The 18,293-nt window shown below is 41.5% G+C and overlaps 1 protein-coding gene across 4 annotated transcripts in view; it reads left to right on the top strand.

The window, feature by feature from the left end:
- Positions 1-18,293, top strand: part of GABRA5 (gamma-aminobutyric acid type A receptor subunit alpha5) — an 86,774-nt gene that overhangs the window by 12,734 nt on the left and 55,747 nt on the right. For all 4 annotated transcript variants that reach the window (XM_058542246.1, XM_058542245.1, XM_058542247.1 and 1 more), the window contains 3 exons: positions 2,878-2,999; positions 4,930-4,997; positions 5,164-5,384. In XM_058542246.1, coding sequence (XP_058398229.1) covers positions 2,878-2,999; positions 4,930-4,997; positions 5,164-5,384 — 411 coding nt within the window. The remainder of the gene's footprint in view (positions 1-2,877; positions 3,000-4,929; positions 4,998-5,163; positions 5,385-18,293) is intronic.

Raw genomic sequence — 18,293 nt, 5'->3', positions numbered from 1 at the left:
GAGGATTTCCCAGTTGTCCATGAGAGAAACCTCTAGTCCTGCCCTGATAGGCATTTTCAGGGACTTTTTTAGAATCTGTTTCCTACCTCCTAGGTCCTATCTTCGGTAAATACAGAGAAGAAATCACTGCAAACCCCAAGCCATGGGCTCTATCATAAAATGGTCCACAGATTTATACAAGAAGCAGTTACGGCAGAAGAGGGCAGATATTGAAATTCCTCCAATAAAAGTATGGGTGTAGATATATTTAAACTCCTTTTTTTTTTTTTTTTTTTTAATTTTGGCCAAGAAGTAGAAGGTGAGCTTTAGAATTCTCAAGCATTTCGTCCTATCCCGTTGCTGATTTGGGCATATGTGAAACGGGATTCAGAGCCAAGTGGAATGGTGTTTCTCTGAAACTGTGTGGAGGGCCAAGGGAAGCAGTGCTCATGGAGATGACCACTATGACTGCGTGGTCTTCAGAACATCTCAGACGGTCAATGATGTAGTCAAGATTTTGTCTGCTAACAGCCAGGGCTGTTCGGATCTAATATAATTTAAAAACATTTTCACAACAGATAATGAAATAGCTTAGAAAAATGTATTTGAAACATTAAGATATGCTTTTTCTCTTTTTCAGATTCATAGTATTGTTTTTAAAAAATTTTATTACTTTTCATTGAGATATAATTGATATATAACACTGTTTAAGGTGTATAATGTGTTGATTTGATACCCTGATATATTGCAATATGATGACCACTATAACGTTAGCTAACGCCTCTATCACATCACATAATTATCGTTTCTTTTTTTGTGGTGAGAACATTTAAGGTCTAGTCTCTTAGCAACTTTGAGGTTTATAATACAGTATTGTGGACTATAATCACTATGCTGTGCATTAGAGGCCCAGAACTTATTCATCTTCTAGTTGCAAGTTTGTACCCTTTGACCAACATCTCCCCAGTTCTCCCACCCCTCCACCCCAGTAACCAATCACTCTACTCTGTTTTTATAAATTCAGCTTTTTTGGATTCCATGTATAAATGGTACGTTTTTTATAGTAGTGTGTATGCCCTCACCTCTATTCTGAGTTAAAGACCTAGCGAGGACCTTTCAAAATTCTGACACGTGGACGTAGCCTAGAATTGAATAACCAAACCGATAAGAGTTATAAATACCATGAGAATGGACAGTGAGGCCAGACTTAGTTTGACTAATAGTTACTCAACTGGGCAAGTACAAAATATCACTGTTCCTTTCTTTCGTAAACCCGAGGGGCAATGTTAAGGCCTTTCGTGCTGGTGTGAAGTCTGTGAGGCCGAGTGCTACACCTTTATAAAGTGTAAAACTACAATGGATGTTGGAGAAAAGAGAATTTCATGTTTTTAAATACTAAGTCAGAGTAAAAAATTGTGTCTGTAGGCTCCCTATTAGGACTGAATTTTAGCTTGTTAGAGCTTTAACTCTATGCATTTTAGTGGTGATGCAAAAATCAGATCAAAAGAACTTGATATGCTGTCATTCAGAAGGGAGTAGCTTTAGGCCAGGAAAGAATTGATCTGTTTAGATGCAATCAATGAAAGAGACAACTTTCAGGAACTGGGTGGGGCAGGCACTCATCAATTCTGTCCTCCCCATCCATCAGCTGATGGTCCCAGCTCTCATTTCAGCCTATTCATTGAAAGGAAAGTGCTGTAAGCAGCACTGGGGCCCCATAGCCAGGCACTTCAGGGAAGTTCCAGGAGTCGCCTGTTCTTCTCCCAAGTGCCAAGGGTGCTGACGTCTTGGGACCCAAAGCTGGCTTTCAGCTGAGTAAGTTCCCCTTGAAGCCAAGCCAGAGGTGTAGGCCAAATTCTTGATAATTCCAAACATCTGGCGAGTTGCACATCTGAAAGCAGCTATGGAAACCTGCGTGGGGTCCATGCTTTTCAGGTGTGTTCTCATCTTCTAGACTTGTGACTTTCCTTCTTCCCAAATAACTTCCCCAGTTTGTCTAAATCTGACAGTTTCTTATTTCCGTCTGCTCCATCTATATAAACTTTTGGGGTCTGGATACGTTTAGTGAATGGGACAAGCCAAGACTGTTCTTGTTTCTTCTTGGAAGGTTCAGCGTGCTCTTGTTGGGGTTCTACTGTAAGTCTCACATGCTGGGTCAACAGAACACTGTGTTTCTGAGTCTCTGATCTGAGGTGGCATTGAGTAAACCCTAGTTAGAGTTTTCATACTGGACTTTACAATTCATCCCCCCTGGGTCAGGTGCTTTGGCTTGAACTGAATGTGCCAGCAACTAGCAGTGCTGATAGATGCAGAAACCCAGACAGATTTCACAAACTCCATCATTTCTTTCACCATATGCTCTAATTCTGGCATAATGCTCACAGCACAAATGCTCCAAATTAGGGATACAGTGAAATTTGGGCACACTAATCTTATCTTTCAACTTGGATTAAGTTTTTAAACATCCTCTTCACACCCCATCACCCATTGCAGGTGACTCACTAACAAAATGAAAAATCAGTTTTTCTGTGTTTAAACCAATCTCCTGAAATCCCCTATGAGTGGACTAGACTCTACTAGTCCATGTGCAGTGGCTATTTGGTTTTAAAATGGCTACAATATTGACATAAACAGCTCCCCAGAATCAGGGAGGGGTGGGTTTTGAGCATTGTGTTAGGTTGATGGACAACCAGCCCACAGCCAGCACTCTCTGGATATTCAAGAATTAAGACTTATCTATGCAAAACCACAACCTAGATAGTATTGGAGATGGTTTTCAGATGCCTTCCCTCCAAGAAAAGTCACCATCTTATTCCCTGGTTTCTACATCTTGAGAAGACTTTGTTAGTAATAATTAATACAAGTTTGAACTCTTTCTTTTGTTTTTCTGTTAAAAAGCTTTTCACAAATGCCAACTAGTTCAGGGAAAGATGAGACCAATGACAACATCACCATATTTACCAGGATCTTGGATGGGCTCTTGGACGGCTATGACAATAGGCTGCGGCCGGGGCTCGGCGGTAAGTGTTTTCTCCTTGGCTGAGGCCTGTGACGCCTTGGGAAAATTTGTGCTTAAACCCAGTTTCAAGCTCATGTTTGCTGTGATTCAAACAGTTCCTGAAAGAACTTCTCTGCCAGGAGTTTGAAGTGATGGTTGTTGCCAAGGCTCCTGTATCCTTTATTATCATTTTCCAGGTGCAAGAAGCTGGGGGAAGTGGTCTCCCTGCAAACTCCCTTTTCCCCAGACAATCCTAACATCCATTCTGGTTCACTTAAGGAGGAACCAGGTCTAAGGTGTTACTAAAGCTGAGATTACCCTATGTTAAGAAATAATTTATAATCAACTTCATACTCTAGTATCTATGCAAGTCCTTTTCAGAAATCCACTGTTTAATGCAATTGCCCTTTACATCTTTACATATTATATATTTAATTTTTCACTAGGGCTGTAATCATAGTATTTACTTTGACCCTATGGAAGTTGATAAGAATAAACAGATAGCAAAATGTGCCTTCAGGGCACAACTGGCACAGCACAAAGTTAATTTTGTGCTGAGAATCGTATGTTTTTTCCAGGCATGTGGGGTGCCTTTGGCTCTAGCCAATTCAGATGTGGTTCATTTGAACGTGCTCCATTAGGTAAGGTAGAGACCCTCCCGCAAATATATTCTCAGAGGAAAAAGTTTAGTTGTTCCTGAAGTTTAGTTCTTCTCCAGTGTTTACATTTTGCACAGGGAGATGCACTTAAAACATGAATTGCCATTCTCTGCCTTTTTGGCAAGAAAGTCCACATAGGCTCGCTGATATAGTCCTCCTCCACCATCTGAGTTATGTCCCTAGGCCTCTCTGTCCAGCAGTCCCCATCCCTGTCCCTTTGAACACACCTGAGGGTCAAAGCATCTAGAGATCCAATGAGCTGCTGTCAGTTCATGCAATTTGCTCTCATTCACCCTGCACATGTTACAGTCCCGCAGGCAGGACCCTAAGGATACCACGGAGAGCCAAACAGGCCTCCTGTTGTGGCTGCATCTCAGTGAGGACACAGGCACTGAAAATACACAGCACCATACAAACACCTGCGCACACACAAATACACACCACGCACATATATGATCACCACACAATGAGGTGTTGGGAGAGAAAAGCCCCTGGTAGCTCTGAGCCAGCCACGATACGATCCAGTATTTGGGGTTATTTATGGGGGCTGTAGTGTACTCTGACTGTGGTCCCCATTCATGACCATGAGGAGTTACAGGGTTCTGGTGGTGCCCAGGGAACACATACATTTTCCCCCAATATTATCAGCTACTTTTATCACTTTATATATTTTCAGTAATTTTAATTGAAATAGTATTCGCCCATGATAGAAATTTCTAACAATTCAAAATGCCATATGAAGCGAAGTAGGTCATCCTTCTCAAGCCATCCCTGTCCCAGGCCACACTGTGGTCACTTTCTCACATGCCCTTTCCCCAGAGACTATCCAGTGCTGCAGTTTTGATTGGAGATTCCTCCGAATCTGCTCCCCTCATCCCAATTGTCTAACCCTTTTTAAAGCCGCTATTTCTGGGAGAGCAGGATTATGCGTTGTGAGGTTGGCATTACTGCTCCAGGTTTACTGAGGAAGAAACTGACATTCAGGTGTGTATGAAACTACCCAAGGTCCCATAGCCAGGACTCAGCCCCACCTCTATTCACGACTACTCCCCAAGGGCAGACAATGAGAGCCAAGCTCCTTTTTCATATGAGGGGTATTTTATCCTTGTTATAGTTTGGAGCAGCGTGGTTTCATTTGGTAATTGTCAAGTCCTCCAAATTGACTTAAACGCATAATAAAAGCTCTCTGATTGCCAAGAGTAAAATTGGTTACTAGACGAAAGACATAAGTACGCTGTGGTGGGTGGTTCATGGTGAGCTCGTGCCCAGGCGAGGAACCTGTCTGTGTTTCAGAGAGAATCACTCAGGTGAGGACGGACATCTACGTCACCAGCTTCGGCCCGGTGTCCGACACGGAAATGGTAGGTCAGAGGCTCGATTTTAGGTGCCATTAATTTCACTACTACAATTATTAACATAAAACCACCAGCCATATGGTCCCACCAGATCATTCGAAATAACACTGCAAGAACTCCGCTAAGAACCTCCCCTACTGAGACATCACCTGGTTGCCTTCCTTTGCGTTAGGAATATACCATAGACGTGTTTTTCCGACAAAGCTGGAAAGACGAAAGGCTTCGGTTCAAGGGGCCCATGCAGCGCCTCCCTCTCAACAACCTTCTTGCCAGCAAAATCTGGACCCCAGACACGTTCTTCCACAACGGGAAGAAGTCCATCGCCCACAACATGACCACGCCCAACAAGCTGCTCCGGCTGGAGGACGACGGCACCCTGCTCTACACCATGCGGTGAGCGGGGCGCAGGGCAGCCACGTCCGCCGGGGCGCGGGGGCGCGGTGGAGGGGGGAGTGAGGGGCATCACAGGGGAGGGGGGGAGTGAGGGGCATCACAGGGGAGGGGGGCGGGGGGAGGGCAGCGCGGGGCGGGGGCACAGCCCAGGGCAGGGCCGCAGCGCTCACGGTAGGAGGCAGCGCGCCTAGCAAGGGGAGGCGGCGGGTGGAGAGGGTAGCCGGGCGCAGGGAAGACGGAGCTGCAGGTCCCGCCCCAAGGACCCTGCCTCCTAATGGGTTTGAGGATTGCGTCGTGTGTGTGTGTGTGTGTGTGTGTGTGTGTGTGTATTCTGGATATTTTTTACCTTTTGACTTGCTATAGATCCATAGTATTTGTTATCCATACTTATTTGGTTCAAGATAAAGAGCATCTTTGGAAGAGTGACCCAGATAATGTAAGTTGGGGAAAATTTGTTTCATAAAAATTTTATTAAAAAAGAACTAAAGAGAATCCTTTTTGTTGCAGTGTGCAACCCTTTTGAAGCTTTAAAAGCCCATTTCTCCTGTGCTTTTAACATCCTCATGCTGAGGTTCGGTTTTAGTGTTTCTAATTTAAAATGATCGTTAGCCGTTTTTTTATTCTTAATTATTCATTGCATCTGAGTAAATCAATAAACTGACTAGGGAGAAAGTCTCTTTTATAGCTTTTCAGTTTCTGTGGTGTGCCTAAGTAGACATTGAAAAAGGTTTTTAAATTAAAGAATTTTAAAAAGCACTAAAGCCAAGTTTAAAAAAAAAAGCACGTGCATTTGTGTAGGTGTTAGGGAATTTCTCTCTCTACCTTACTTAAATTCTTCACAATAAACTTTATATTTAAAAGAAGTAATCATAGGGGCCAGCCCGGTGGCGTAGCTGTTAAGTTCACACACTCCACGTCGTGGCCCTGGGTTCGAAGTTTCGTATCCCGTCGCAGACTGACGCTCGGCTTGTCAAGCCATGCTGTGGCGGCCTTCCGTATAAAGTAGAGGAAGAGGGGCACGGATGTTAGCCCAGGGCCAATCTTGCTTGGCACAAAAGAGGAGGATTGGCAACAGATGTTACTTCAGGGCTAGTCTTCCTCACAGAAAAAAAAAAAAAAGCCGAAATAATCATAGTGGAAAATAACATTGATACTGTCATCTTCAGAGGCTGTATGTCCTAACATGTTCTGAGGAAACCTTTGACACACTGTGTCCCAAACCTGTTTGACAACAGGATTCAGTTTTTCTTGTGACAAGCCAGTAAGGATTCTGATCAGTGAGCCCATAACACACCCCTTGGCATTTTGCTTTCTTCCTCACTCCTTTTCCTTGCATTGATCTTGAACATGTTTCACCCATAGATGGAGACATGAGTTGTGAACATCACATCAGTGCCCGGGACAGTGCCTTCTCCATGCAGAGAAGCTGTTGAAAAGCTAAGAAATATCACAAGGGTTGAAAATTAGTCCTCGGGCATCACTCTGTGGGAAAGGAAGGCTGTGCAGTGAAGCTGAGTGCCCTTTGTTCAGCCCCGGGAGCAGAGAGCAGGTGTGGAGACGAGTCCCAGGTCTTGGAGGATGCTGGAAGCTCCATGCAGGGTTGGGATGAATGATTGGGTGCTGTTATCATGGGGTAATTCTGTGGGTCTGCTGGCTGCCTGCATTCTGTTCATAGAATAAAAGTACCCCCAGTCCCCACAGATTCTTTTCCTTGATTCACACCTGGTTCCTATCACTGAGAGACTGTAGTTAGGTCCACGGCCTTAGAGGACACTTTCCTCTGGTGCGTGATTGCTTGGACAGGGTGGTGAGGTAGGCGCCTTGTGTAGAAGGGGAAGAGGCAGCAGAGGGGCCTCTTACTGAGTGTCTGTGTACCAGGTAACTTCACAAACACAGAATCCTTCAGTCCTCAGCCCTGCCAACTGGTGACACCATTTCCATTAACCAACAAAGAGAGTGAGGCTCAGAGATGTTGGGTAATCAGCCCAAGCTCACACAGCTAATGTGAGGCGCAGCAGGAATTTGAACTCTAGTCTAAGCAATTTCCTTGTTTAAACCCCACCACATTTGAAAATCGGAGTGGTGCAGCATTATTAGACGTATAGTGGCCTCCTTCTTACCCTTCTCAAATTGTCATGCCCAGAAGGAAGATGAGGAGAACCAGAGCAACTTGTCAGCAGTAATTTGTCCTTGTTTATGAGGAGGAAGTCTCTAATGAGTTGCAAAGTGGATAATGGGTTTTCTTTTCCGGTCATATACGACATTTGGAAAGTGGAACTAGTTCCACTTGAAAGTGTTATGAATTTTAATGTGATAAAGCTATAGCTATAATTTGATAGCATTTTCACATATTGATTTGGCAAAGATGGTGAAACGGCAATAGGAATTCCTGATGATGGGACTCCTCACACAGCGGGCGGTGTCTGTGCCCACACCCCGTCACTGAGCGTTCCAGTGGCACAGCCTTGCTGTTTGCAGCTGGGTCACTCCTGTTGAGCCTTGTAAAACCAGTGCTTTGATCTAGTAATTTCCATATAATGTCCATCTTAAGGAAATAATTAGGAATATGGACTAAGCTTTATGCACAAAGTTTTCTGTTATGATGTTACTTATGATACCAAACATTGGAAGGAATATAAAAACTCTGTACAGTTTTTAACTAAAACTGTTTTTTAAAATTTTTATTCAGGCTTTGGGCCTAATTAAAAAGATAAAATGTGAAAGTGTAGGGCCGGCCCAGTGGTGTAGTGGTTAAGTTCACGCGCTCTGCTTCGGCAGTCTGGCGTTCGCAGTTTTGGTTCCCAGATGCAAACCTATGCACCGCTCATCAAGCCATGCTGTGGCGGGCGTCCCACGTATAAAATAGAGGAAGATGGGCACGGATGTTAGCCCAGGGCTAATCTTCCTCTCAAAAACACAAAAAAACAAAAAACACGAAAGTGTAGAACAAACTAGGGTTCACAACATGCACTTTTAACCTGAGACGTGTAAAAATGTCTGGAAAAGTACTGTTACCAGCTTCTAAAAAGTAACTCCATAGAGATTATTGTACATGGATAGGATTTATTTATGTAAAATCCCCACCATGCTCCAGGAATCATTTGAAGTAGTATTCAAAGATACACACAGTTCAGAAAGATGGAATTCTTTAAATCAGTGATTCCAAAGAAGCCAAGGGAACATCGGCCATTGATGTCATTTGCTCCCAAAATATCTGCCAAAAAGCTGTAGGTGCTTGCCTGGCGGTAATCTACAATTTCGGTTCTGAAGAACTTTCCACCACCAATGGGTCATCTATTTACAGGATCTTAAGATAAAAATCACTAGCTGCTGCTAGGGGCCAGCCCCGTGGCGTAGTGGTTAAGTGCACGCACTCAGCTGCTGGCAGCCCGGGTTTGGATCACGGGTGCGCACCGATGCACCGCTTGTCAGGCCATGCTGTGGCAGCATCCCACATAAAGTAGAGGAAGATCAGCACTGATGTTAGCTCAGGGCCAGTCTTCCTCAGCAAAAAGAGGAGGATTGGCATAGATGTTAGCTCAGGGCTGATCTTCCTCACAAAAAAAAAAAAAAAATCACTAGCTGCTCAGGATAAGCCCAAGAAGAGTGACAAACATTTCCTGTTGGGTCCTCCAGGAGAGGACACTTGTAGAGCACTGAACAATTTCTTCGAGGACAGTCTTTCAGCAAACAGAGCGATCTGTTTTACAGAACCATCCCCAGAGTTGTGCTTCACACATTAGGCAGGCAACTGGGTAACCTCAGAGGGAACCTCAACACAGCAGTCCCCCAGGCCTTCCTTTGCAGGGCTGGAGAGGGAAGAGGTGCAGAGCCCAGAGCTTGATGGCGGTCCACCTAGGAACTGAAGGACTGTCCCTCTGGCCAGCCTCATTTACTGTTTTATTCCTGTGTAGAACTTGTGGTCGTCCCCACAGGGGGTCTCGATTCCACTGCCTGACAAACCCATGCAGTACAGAGTGACCACATCTCTCGGGAGGGCTTGCCAAATCTGATGATACATTTTCCCTTATGAGCAAATGAGCTGGGAAACAGTGACCACCTCTCATCCGCCTTTCTCCCACACCCTCTGAAAGTGCAAACTCCTGTGAGAATACACAGTGAGGACCACCTGTGGCACACTCCCCTGGTCTTTGGGCCGCTGGCAGAAGAGCAAGTCTCTCTTAGTCTCTTGTGCAGGAAATCACAACAGGCAAGAAAGAACTTACCAGAAGGCAGGCTCTGCTAGTCCCACGCCATTCTGTGTGTCTCACAAAACCTAGCAGCTGTTCCACCCAAGATCACTGCGCCCATCCTGTGTGATAGAGAGATCCGGGCAAGCATTTTACAGTGCTAACGATGGTGCTGTTGGGGGTGATAGGATGCACTGCCCTGGAGGAAGGAGCACTGGACGGAGCCGTGCGCTGCATGCCAGTCTGCACTGTCCCTTTGTCACAGTGTGTATTCCCCGTACTATTTTTATTTTGAGAAAGGCATATTTTTATGATTGTTTACAGTCCATTTAGATTATCATCATTAGTGGAAAACACTGCTTTGAATCGCAAGAATTTGATGTAAAAAGAGCATGGACTTTGGAGTTAGGCTGACAAGTTCAGGTACGGACTCATTATTTAGTGGTCATGAGTCCTTGGTTATTTTACTTTACTCTCTTAGAGCCACCTTTTGTTGTTCGTTTTTTCATTTCTTTTCTTCCAATGCAGTATAGCTGCAGAGTCTGCGAATGTTTCTTGTTTTGAAAACGGATTGTATATGCACATATTCCTTGAATGGCCACAAGAGGGCAGCATAGTCGCATTTTTGCATAGTGATTGGCTGGCAGCATTAAGTTATGCTATAATGAGTATCCTGTATATAGTACTGTATAATTATATGGTATAATATGTAACTTACTTGAAGGAAATCGTATATATGTTATACATGTTTTATCTATGGGTAATATATTTTAAAGAAAGTATATATATGCAACTAGAAGCTTTTAACTAGGAACTGGTCTGTGTATGTGTGTGTATATATACATACAAGCATCTGTATCTATACATACACACACCAATGTCTAGTTAAAAATGACACCAATGGATATATTGGCTAAATCTTGCCATTTTTAAGATATCTTTTTTTTTCCTGAGGAAGAATAGCCCTGAGCTAACATCTGTTGCCAGTCTTCCTCTTTTTTTTGCTTGAAGAAGATTAGCCCTGAGCTAACATCTGTGCCAATCTTCCTCCACTGTATATGTGGGTCACCACCATAGCATGGCTGACGAGTGGTGAAGGTCTGCACCCGGAATGCGAACCTGTGAACCTGGGCCACTGAAGCAGAGTGTGCTGAACTTAACCACTACGCCCTGGGGCTGGCCCCAAGATATCATTTATTTTAATCACAAGATTCAAAAAATGATTTAAAAATTTGTAAAACATGGAAAATCACCGAGTATGAAATACAGTTATGATAACGCCCAGACCAAAAAGAATCAGTGTTAATAGTTTGGTGTGTATCATGATTTGTGTCCGTGTGTGTAGGCACACATGTGTACACATGTATATATCTGGTGTGTCCACACATACTCTCCTATAGTTTTTGAGTGGTCTCATCTTCTAAAAACTGTTTGGTAAGTGGCTTTATAATTTAAAATATATTGAAAACCTTTTCCCCATCATTAAACATTGTTCTGATACTTCATGATCCATCACATGTGGATATCCTGTCATTATATAGTCTCTAACAAAAATGTATGTCATTTCCATTTTTTTCTCTATGATAAACAACATTGTCTTGCAAACATATAATTATGTCCCTTGGATAAATTCCAGAAATTGGCCAAAAGTAAGGCTTTCAATACATATTCCCAAGTTGTTCTCTGGAAAAACTAGCAATTTCGCTCCCACTAACAGTGGGAGTAGAGAGGGTCTCTGTTACTTCCTCCCTGACACTGTATATGTGAAAATGAAAAAGAAGTATCAGCCCATTTTGCTACATGAGATGTGATTAGCCACCAATCTATGAGAAAAACCCATATAACAGTTTCTCATCCCAAGATTTCAGTAACATCAGCTTTCTTCTTTCTCTTTGGGAAATGAGTCTCACAAAACAACTTGTGCACTGACTTGACTGAGGATGACCTTTGTTCCTAAATTTGGGGACATGGAACCTGGCTTGCACACCACTGCTCTCATCTGTCTCCTCATCAGGCATGCGTCCGTACCCTCCCTCAGTTTCCTCAGTCACTGAAAACTCAGACTTCTCCTGAAGTCTCCTGCTCTCTGTCAGCCTGCTGTCACCCTGACCCAGCTCTGGGTCCTCTGAGCTTCTCAGCACCCTGAGTAGTCTTGGTCAGAGCATTGGCCACACTACGTCTGATTTCCCAGTTGAACTTCTGAGCATCTTTGGACAGAGACTGTATCTTGATCATGCATGATTCTGTGTAATTCCTCACAGTCTGTGTGATCCCAGTGCCTGGCTCTGGGCTGGCCTTCGAGGAATTTACTGCACATTTGTGAAGGAATAAATGATAATGGAATGAATGAGACCACCTTTTCTTAATCTAGGCCATCTTACTACTGGGACGTCAATTTGAGGGATTTAGAAGAGAGACCTAGAAAATTTCTCATTCACAAACACACTCATTGCTTAGGTTACTGCCAGTTTTCTAAAGATTCAAGTTTGTGTTTGGCTAACAAATTGTCCTTGTGGTATACAAATGAGGACATTTTAATACAGATTTCTTGCCTATTTGATTCGAAATCACGACTGGTCAATTCAATCTAGTCAGGCCACAATTTTGGACTGTGAGGTACGCATTTCATGAAGGACCACCTCATCCTTTGCCAATGGGCATCTCCAGCACATTTTTGTCATCTTAGGTGCTGACCCCACAAAGGCTGTCAGACACTCTTGTCCTGGTGAGAGAGGAGCCAGGCTCCTTGTGCAGCTGCAGGCTGGAGTCTTGGGCTTCCCTGTCCAGGCAGCGACCTTCTTTGAACTGAGCCTCCTGCAAGCTAAGGGCCACATCTCCTACAAGTTTTCCCAGACTCTCTAGTGATCTTGCCTTGGAGATGGTGAGTTGATGGTGCTGGGTGGAAAGCTCCAAGCAGCTGCTGGCTAGAGTCTCAGCCCCAGGCCCCCTGCCCAGCCTCACAAAGGTCAAGTCGGGGCCCTCAGTAATATCAAATGGAAAGAACCACTTGAGCTGGTCTGTTAGTTACTTTTCAAAAATGCATGTTGCCTTTATTATGTGCCAGATTCTTTAGAAATACAGACTTATCTAATCCTCATAACACCCTAAGAATTTGGTACCATTATTATCCCTGTTTGTAGATGAGGCAGATGAAGCAGGTGACAATGAATATACAGGAATTAGTCAATCAATAAAGCCCAAATGCCCAACACGTACCTGCCTATACCTATTTTAATCTAGTATCTAAGAAACACAGCAGGAAGCTATGCACCCTATTCTGCCAACGCAGGTGAAAATAATCTCCACCAGGTGGCGCCATGCCTACTTACATGTAAGGGAAATAGGCTAGAGATCTACTGTGTCAGGCCCAGGAAAGCCCTGGTTTCACTGAAACACTTTCAGGGAAGGTAAAGTGTTGCATTCCTGGAGAGTGATCCCAGGAGATGCAGTTAACATGTCTGCAACCAACCTGAGGTTGCTCAGAGCCAGGAAATCCGTCCGAGGCCCCACACTTTCCCCAGCGTGCAGTCAGCCTGCACCTGCCACCAAGCCATTGGCACACCAGAGTGCTGACTCAGTGTCAAAGGGCTGTTGGAAAAGTCTTCCACTCCCTTCCTCTGGAGAAAATGACTCGTCTTTTTAGTATGCTGAAATTCGCCGTGTCGTCTTGTGCATGCTCTGTCCATGGTTGGAGTTTGAGATGACCCATAAATACCAGCCAAGTGCCTTGGGTAGTGTAAAATTCAGAGGGGTCATTGTATCATGGTAATGTGGCTAATGCAGTGAGGATTTCTGTATTTACCTTGAAAATAATTATGCATGTGTCTGATGCTTATCGAGAAGGAAGAAGTGGCAGAGCCCTCCACGCTTAAAATATTTCTCAAGTGCCTAGAAGCATGAGTTTTTTGGTTTTGTTATTCCTGTAATCTCTGCTGGCCGATACAGTAGCCACTAGACACATATGGCATGTTAAACTTGGTGTTAAATAAAATTAAAAATTCAGTTTCTCAGTCATACTAGCCACATTTCAAGTGGTCAATAGCTAGACGTGAAGAGTGATTTCAGTATTGGACAGGGAAGATATAGGACATTTATGTCATCACAGGAAGTTCAGTTGGAAATCCAGCCTAATACGAGAGAAGCAGAAACGTTTCTTAGGGGTCGTATTTTTCCATTGGCCCTGATCCTAGTTGCACACACAGCACGTAGACCAGCAGTAGCCAGCTGCCTTCTGCTGTAACACATATGAAGAAGAGATGACAGTCAGAGGACACCAGGAATCCTCGGACTTCAATAAAATTATAAAGTATTTTGAGGAAAGTTAAGGCATTTATGCTAAAATGTTTTTATATATTTATTTTCCAGCTTTATTGAGATATAATTGACATAAAACACTGTGTAAGTTTAAGGTGTACAACTTGTTGATTTGATACACTTACATGTTGCAAAATGATTACCACCATAGCTTTAATTAACACCTCCTTCACGTCACATAATTATCATTCCTTTTTGTGTTGAGAACATTTAAGATTTACTCTCTTAGCAACTTTCAGGTATATAATACAGTATCATTAACTATAGACACCATGCTGTACATTAGATACCCAGAACTTATTCATCTTTTAATCAGAAGTTTGTACCCTTTGACTAATATTTCTCCATTTCCCCCGCCCCCTAGCCCCTGGTAACCACCAGTCTACTCTCTGTTTCTATGAGTCTGGATTTTTTAGATTCCACATTTAAGTTATTGGTATAGAATTTGTCTTTCTCTGTCTGACTTATTTCACTTAGCATAATGACTTGACGGTTCATCCATGTTGTTGCAAATGGCAGGATTTTCTTCTTTCTCATGGCTGAATAATATGAAACTGTGTGTATGTATATAGGTATACACATTACATATACATATACACATATTGTATACAATATATACAATACATTGCACATATATATGGAATACATATACAATATATACAGTATATATATAGCATATCTTCTTTATTCATTCATCCACAGAAGGACACTTAGGTTGTTTCCATGTATTGGCTATTGTGAATAATGCTACAGTGAACATAGGGGTACAGATATCTCTTCAACTTAGTGTTTTCGTTTCCTTTGGATAAATACTCAGAAGTGGGATTGCTGGATTGTATGATACTTCTATTTTTAATTTTTTGAGGAACCTCCATACTGTTTTCCATAGTGGCTGCACCAATATACATTCCCACCAAGAGTGCACAAGGGTTCCCTTTTCTCCACATTCTTGCCAACACATTATTTCTTGTCTTTTTGATGATAGCCATTTTAACAGATGTGAGGTGACATCTCATTGTGGTTTTGATTTGCATTTCCCTGATGATTAGTGATGGTGAGCACCTTTTCATGTACTTACTGGCCATTTGTATCTTTGGAAAAATGTCTTTTCAATTCCTCTGCCCATTTTTTAAAATGTATTGTTTGTTTTTTGCTATTGAGTTGTATGAGTTCTTTATATATTTTGGAAAATAATCTCTTATCTGATATATGCTTTGCAAATATTTTTTCTCATTCCATAGATTGCCTTTTCATTTTGATGATTGATTCTTCTGATGTACAGAAACTTCTTAGTTTGATGTAGCCTCACATTAATTTTTGCTTTTGTTGCTTGTGCTTTTGTTGTTGTAGTATCCAAAAAATAGTTGCCAAGACCAGTGTCAAGGAGCTTTTCCCCTATGTTTTCTTCTAGGAGTTTTAGGGTATCAGATCTTATATTTAAGTCTTTGATCCATTTTGAGTTAATTTTTGTGAGTGGTATAAGATAGGGATCCAATTTCATTCTTATGCATGTGGTTATCCAGTTTTCCCAACACTATTTTTGAAGAGACTATCCTTTTCCCAATGAGTATTCTTGGCTCCCTTTAAAATGTTAATTGACTGTATGTGCGAGGGTTCCTTTCTGGGCTCTGAATTCTGTTTCATTGGTCTTTTTGTCTATTTTTAAGTCATACTTCGTTGATTACTATAGCTTCATAGTATAGTTGAAATCTGGAGGTATGATGCTTTGAGCTTTGTTCTTCTTTCTCAGGATTGCTTTGGCTATTTAGGGCCTTTTGTGATTCCATACAAATTTTAGGATTGTTTTTTCTGTCACTGTGGAAAATGCCTTTGGAATTCTGATAGGGATTGCACTGAATTTATAGATGGCTTGGGTAATATTGACATTTAACAATATTGATTCTTCTGATCCATGAACATGGGATAGCTTTCCATTTGTTTGTCTTCTTCAATTCTTTCATCAAAGTCATGTAGTTTTCAGTGTACAGATCTTTCACCTACTTGGTTAAATTTATTCCTAAGTATTTTATTGTTTTTGGTGCTATTGTGAATGGGATTGTTTTCTTTATTTCTTTTTCAGATGTTTTGTTGTTAATGTATAGAAATGCAACTGATTTCTTATGTTGATTTTGTATCCTGTAACTTGACTATATTCATTCATTAGTTCACAGGTTTTTGGTGGAGTCTCTGGGATTTTCTCTCTATAAGATCATATCATGTGTAAACAAAGACAGTTTTACTTTGTTCTTTCTAATGTGGAAGCTTTTTATTTCTTTTTCTCATCTAATTGCTCTAGCTAGAACATCCAGTACTATGTTGAATAGGAGTGGTGAGAGTTAGCAACCTTATCTTGTTCTGGATCTGAGAGGCAAAGCCTTCAACCTTTCACCGTTGAGTATGATGTTAGCTGCGGTCTTGTCATATATGGCCTTTATTATGTTGAGGTATGTTCCTTTTTATATCCAATTTATTGACTGTTTTTATCATGAAAGTATGTTGTTTTTATCATGAGAGGGATGAATACTTTTTCTGCATCTATTGAGATGATCATGTGATTTTTTATCTTTCATTCTATTCATGTGGTGTATCATATTTATTGATTTGTGGAGGTTGAACCATCCTTGCATCCCGGAATAAATCCCACTTGATTATGGTGTGTGATCCTTTTAATATGCTCTTGAATTCAGTTTGCTAATATTTTGTTATGAATTTTTGCATTTAAATTGATCTGTAGTTTTCTTTTCTTATAGTGTCCTTATCTGGCTTTGATATCAGGGTAATGCTAACCTTGTAAGATGAGTTTGGGAATGTTCTCTTCAGGTTTTGAAAGAGTTTGAGAAGGATTGGTGTTAATTCTTCTTTTAATGTTTGGTAGATTTCACCAGTGAAACCATCTGGTCCTGGGCTTGTCTTTGTTGGGAGGTTTTGATAATTGATTCAGTCTCCTTACTCATTATTCATCTGTTCATATTTTCTATTTCTTCCTGATTCAGTCTTTGTAGGTTGCATGTTTCTAGGAATTTATCTATTTCTTCTAGGATATCCAATTTGTTGGCATATAGTTGTTCAGAGTAGTCTCTTATGACCCTTTGCATTTTTGTGATGTCAGTTGTAATGTCTCCTCTTTCATTTCTGATTTTATTTGAGTCTTCTCTCTTTTTTTCTTAGCTTAGCCAAAGGTTTGTAAATTTTGTTTATCTTTTCAAAAAACCAGCTCTTAGTTTTGTTAATATTTTCTATTGTTTTTCTAGTCTCTCTTTTTAAAATTTCTGCTCTGATATTTGTTATTTCATTCTGCTAACTTTGGGTTTAGTTTGTTCTCCTTTATCTAGTTCCTTAAGGTGAAAAGTTAGGGTGTTTATTTGAGATCTTTCTTTTTTCTTAATGTAGCATTTATCTCAGACTTCCCTCTTATAACTGCTTTTGCTGCGTCGCGTAAGTTTTGGTATATTGTAGTTCTATTTTCATTTGTCTCAAGATATTTTTTGATTTCTTCTTTGACCCATTGGTTATTCAGTAGCATGTTGTTTAGTCTCCACATAATTATGAATTTCCCAATTTTTTTCATGTGATTGATTTCTAGTTTCATACCACTGTGGTCAGAAAAGATACTTGGTATGATTTCAATCTTCCTGAATTTGTTAAGACTTGTTTTGTAATCTATCATGTGATCTATCCTGGAAAATGTTCTGTGTATGCTTGAGAAGAATGTATATTCTGCTGCTGTTGGATGGAATGTTCTGTATATGTCTGTTTGATCCATTTAGTCTAAAGGAGGGTTCAAGTTCAACATTTCCTTGTTGATTTTTGTCTGGATGATCTCTCCATTGTTGAAAGTAAGGTAGTGAAGTCCCCTGCTATTATTGTATTGTTGTCTGTTTCTCCCTTCAGATCTGTTAGTATTTGCTTAGTATATTTAGGTGCTTCAATGCTGGGTGCATAAATGTTTAGAATTGTTATATCTTTTTGATGAATTGACTCTCTTATCATTATATAACAGCCTTCTTTGTCTCTTGTTAGTTTTTGGCTTAAAGTCTATTTGTCTTATGTACGTACAGCTACTCCTGCTCTCTTTTGGTTTCCATTTGCATGGAATATCTTTTCCTATCCCTTCACTTTGGGCCAATGTGTGTCCTTAAAGTTAATGTGAGTCTCTTGTAGACTGTATTTAAGTGGGCCTTATTTTTTAATCCATCCGACCACTCTATATCTTTTGATTGGAGAATTCAATCCATTTACATTTATATCAAGTAATTATTGATAAGCAAGTACTTACTATTGTGGAGCCGGTTGGCATGCACACACTTGGCTTCAGGGGGCAGCTGCAGGTGCCTGTGTGGTGGCAGGGTCCGGTTGCAGACAGATGTGTAGTGGTGGGGGCCAGAACAAGCAGCAAGGGCTGGGG

The sequence above is a fragment of the Diceros bicornis genome, chromosome 5, assembly GCF_020826845.1.
Source record: "Diceros bicornis minor isolate mBicDic1 chromosome 5, mDicBic1.mat.cur, whole genome shotgun sequence".
NCBI lineage: Eukaryota > Metazoa > Chordata > Mammalia > Perissodactyla > Rhinocerotidae > Diceros > Diceros bicornis.
This window is presented reverse-complemented; position numbering and strand designations above follow the sequence as displayed.